Source organism: Arachis ipaensis, chromosome B10, assembly GCF_000816755.2.
Source record: "Arachis ipaensis cultivar K30076 chromosome B10, Araip1.1, whole genome shotgun sequence".
Taxonomy (NCBI): Eukaryota; Viridiplantae; Streptophyta; class Magnoliopsida; order Fabales; family Fabaceae; genus Arachis; species Arachis ipaensis.
The window spans coordinates 29085484-29090083 of NC_029794.2; the positions used below are offsets into that span (position 1 = coordinate 29085484).

At 37.9% G+C, this 4600-nt stretch overlaps 1 protein-coding gene across 1 annotated transcript; it reads right to left on the minus strand.

The window, feature by feature from the left end:
• On the minus strand, positions 329-2564 carry LOC107620458 (protein FAR1-RELATED SEQUENCE 5-like). Its single transcript, XM_021114529.1, has 5 exons — positions 2194-2564; positions 1896-2133; positions 1386-1799; positions 1107-1266; positions 329-1023 (listed from the first exon to the last, which is right to left on the minus strand). Exons 1-5 carry the CDS (start codon positions 2562-2564, stop codon positions 329-331), a joined length of 1878 nt encoding a protein of 625 aa, XP_020970188.1.

A 4600-nucleotide genomic window follows, 5' to 3' on the forward strand; every position in this document is an offset into this window, starting at 1 on the left:
GCACTTGGAAGTCCTCTTCATCCGGAGAAAAGTTTTCCTCTTGCCCCACGGGTTGAGAGTGGTAACGAGCATACTCTTGTATCGGATAATATGTAATTAACTTAATATCGTCAAAGAGACAATCTATAACAAAAGAATTAAAAAAAATCCTAAAAAACAAACATCATCAACTTCCTCCCTAAAGTTAGGAGTGTAGTAGTTATCTTCATCGATGTTATCTTCGTGGCTAGGCCGTTGCCCCTACCGGTGATTTAACTGGCAAAAAAGTTAATCGTACCCAACCCGACGACAAACGTTGCACCATCTCACGCCCCTAACCAAAGTACAGTTAATTGACTCGTTCTTTGGCCTCTTTCTTGTGACGCACAACAAGTGGATCTTGAACACACCCCTCGAGTGTGGACGATTGGACAACAACCGCGGGTGGAGAAGGCCCAACTTCCATATCGTGCTTTAATCGAGTGATCTCGCTGCGTACCTTCTCAATGACCGTTGCAGATTGATCTTTTCTCACTGATGCAAGCACAAACATCTCCCTACATAGGTCGTTTAGCATCCAATTGTGGCAAGTTACCATACCATCCCAACAAAATGGTCCCTTGTCAACATATTGTCTCACCTTCGACCGATCATTCTTAGACCACCTCTCTAAAACAAGACTCATTGGAATTTTCATGAAATCAAGATGTACAAGAAGGGCCACAATGTGATCGCATGGTATTCCAAGGGATTCCATCCTTAAACAAGAGCACTTAAAAATTGAATCCTCGGGATAGTGCAAAATATGCCAGTAGTTCTGTGAATTGCCCAACCGTGAAATGATGTATATGTTCGATGTCGGAGTCAACGTACAAGACCGGACCTTTAATGTACATGCATGGGACAGAATGGGCCGAAACAAGAGAAATATCTCCCTTATTAGTAACTTTGCAGTAGACCTCTCCAAATCATGAAAGGGAATTTGCAACACAAAGTGTCCAACCACACTATGCATATCGGATTGTGTTTCCCGAGACCTCATCTCTGATATATAGCAAAAAAATTGTTCAACAAAGTCCCTCAAATTATGGCGGAGTGGACAAACTTAGCAAGCATCGAATGCAAACCCTTGCATCTTGATGTCGTCCGAAATCCACCAAAAAAATGGCCACGAATGTGAGCCGTTGCCCAAATTTTTCTCCGATTATAAAGGTCACAGACCCACTGATTATCCTGAAGCTGAAGCTCAATGACTAATCTTTCCCACCTAACTTCAAACTTTGAAACCTCATAATAAAAAAGCATACATTTCTTAAACTCAGATGTGAATGTTGGATTTGCCAAATTCGATGTTGCATTCCAAAGGAGATGCCATGCACAAAACGATGATAAGCCATAGGAAATACTTTTTCAATAGCCTTTTTCATTATTCCATGCCCATCTGTGATAACACACTCAGGATCTTTCCCCTTCATAGCTTCCAAAAATCTTTCAAGTAGCCAGGAATATGTCTCCCCACTCTCATTTGCAACAAGGGCAGCAGCAAAAACAATGGTTTGGTTATGGTGATTTACGCCAGAAAATACAACCAATGGACACATGTACTTATTCTTCTGATAAATTGCATCAAATGCTACAACATCTTTCAACACATGGTAATCTAATTTACTATAGTTATCAGACCAAAAAAGGTGCACTAAACGACCCTCTTTATCCACTAAGTAATGCACAAACGTTCCAGGATTCTCCTCTGCAAATGATTCCAACCACCGAAGACAAGACATTATATCGCCCCCTATTGGCTTTCTCTGTTTATCAATCTGGTTGTACATGTATCTCTTCAAAAATGGTACATTTTGGAAACCCCCCGCAGTGTGCATAAATGATGATTATATCTGTGGTGTTTTAATCCCAACTTTTAACATCATGTTCATTTGTTCAATTGCGGTAGCATTCATCTTTCTATTCCTAGGGAGCATAAATGTAAGTGTTTCATCAAGCATCTCATGATTGTGAACATCATCAAAGTATGAAATAATGCATCTACCACTCTCCAAATGTAGATGAACACGCATCTGTGCTAGACAGCCACATCTAGTCTCAGGCTTAGGCTCTCGCTTATGTTCGTGGGCCTCTTTATCAACAGCAAAATCTCTGAACCCTTGCTTAAAGCAAACAAACTGCTGTTGTGTCACCTGTTTCTTGGCATTTCACCTTAGCCTGGTCTTCCTTATCAAAAACCCATTCATTTTTGCATATAAATTGTAGAAAGCAAAGGCTACATGTTGATCAGGAAAATGTAACAATCTCATATGATCAAAAGTTATTTCTTTAAAGTTAATTTGGCCAAAGTCAGCAATCTCGTCAATGCCTCTGTCTTCCCAGTTTTCGTAAAAATCATCACCAACATTATCGTCAAAATATCCCTCCATATTTGCATCCTCACCCGCCTCGGATGAAGATTCATTACCTAGACAAGCATCTAGGTCATCGAAAACTAGTTCTTCTTCGTTGCCGACACACAAATTTTCGTCGGCCATAGCTGCTGCACCATGAAAATAGGAGACTACATCTTCCTCTTCCATTCTAGCATATAACCTACGAAGAAAATATTGCATTTTAAAAAAAGATATACTGTAAATATAAATTCTAGATGATGAATTATGGATCAAAACTGAAGCTGAAGCAGATTATAGTAACAACAATAAAATCTACATGCTTATAGTAACAACAATTCTTTATTTCGTTCCTAAATAATTTTGTGAAAAATGAATTTAACTAAGAACTGTTTGTTGCATGTAAACCCTGCAAAAAATAGGGGAATACCTCGAAGGCTATGAACTCAGATGATGAGAGGAGGGAGCGACTGCGTCGTTGAGAAGAGAAGTCGGCGACGTGACTGACCAGACGACAATGGCGTCACTAATAAGAGGAGGGGGCGTCGCAGTGGAAAGGGGTACGATGGACTCTCTCGAGTGTGCCACGATGAGATATACTCATACAGAAAAGGGGTTGCTTCTCTCAAACATCTTTTTTCTTCCAAATCTTTAGAAAGCAAATGCTTTCTTTTTTTAAAACCCTCACATACCTTTACATACAATATTCATCGGCCCATCTTGAACCATTTGAAAAGCTGACCCATTTTTCAAAAAGAATAGCTACGTCTTCTTTTATAATTTCAACTTTTTAACATAGGTCTGCAACAAATAACAATTTTCAGGTGCTCAAAATTGCATTGTCAAAAGACCTACAATATCACCATTAACTAGTGTCAGAAAGAATGAGCTAACAGTAAGCCTCGTTTGGGAGAGGCTAATGCTAAAAGTCACCCTCATTTTAATGAGCAGTTAAATCGCTACTTTACAACATAACAATGGAAAAAGTCACATGTTTGTCAAGCTTCTAACACATTCACCAACCATCATAAAAAAAAGCTGTCTTTTACTTCATCTAACATAAATTGTTACTTTCACAATCAAGTAGACCTAATTTGAGTGTTACTTATTACTATAACTAAGTACTTTTAACTTTGGGGTTTTAGCCACTAATATTTTTTATTTTCTTTTTTTTTTTCTCTTATTCAAATTTAACATATAGAAAAGATAATTTGATTTTTCAACTTAAATTGAAAACAAGAAAACTAAAGTAGATTCATGTTTAAGAAACCCTAACTGTGAATGAAAAATTACAAGAATGGAATTTCACAAAAACATAAATTGGCACCAATGGTTATCCTAAATCCCAAAAAAGAAATGCATGATGGGTTGCTTTGCTACAAATGAGAAGAGCTCAGGTAGGAAAAAAAAAACAAAAAAAAAGCCATAACCCACTTGAGGAATTTGTAGGAGAATAAAATCAAAATTAAATAAATAAACAATTATTTTAAATAAAAATTAAAAGAAAAAGAACAACACCTATGGTAGTAAAGACATTGGTGGAAGTTGATTCTGGGAGAAAATCCATTGCGAGAATCAATAAGATCTTGTTGTTGTTATTATTGTTGTTACTGTTGCTGCTGCAGAAATCGTCCTGAATTGGCAGCATAGTCTAGTCTTGCACGGTTGGTGTGGCGGCAGCAGTGTCGAGGAGGACAGCAGGGTGGTGGGGAGAGTGATAATGACCTCACCTTTTGCAAAGCCAGGGCCATTGGAAAGGGTTGGCGATCTGTTCGATTTCAGCAAAGTAGTGTTCTACTGCCATACAGCAGAAGAAGCGCTTCTTCTCTCTCTTCTCCTTCTCCTCTTCTTCTTCCTCCACCGCATCACCCATTGATAAAAAAAGCGCATGGTTCTAAATGAAACAAAGATATGAGAGTGAAATTAAGAGAAGCATGGGAAACAAGAAGATAGAAGGAAAAATTGAGAAGCACTGGGTTGTCATCTCCTGCTTCATGGCTCAATCCATGTCTAGCAATACATAAAGATCAAAACGTAAACAAGAAAAAAGAAAGAAAAAAAAGAGAATGAAATAAGAAGTGAAAAATTGAGAGAGAAGATGGAAACGGTGCTTTTTACAAAATAAAAAAAAAAGAAAAAATAACTAAGAAAAATGAGAGAGAAAAAGAAAGAAGAGTGTGCTACAATTCACTACCTAATGTCCTTTGACCAAAAAGATACTTCAG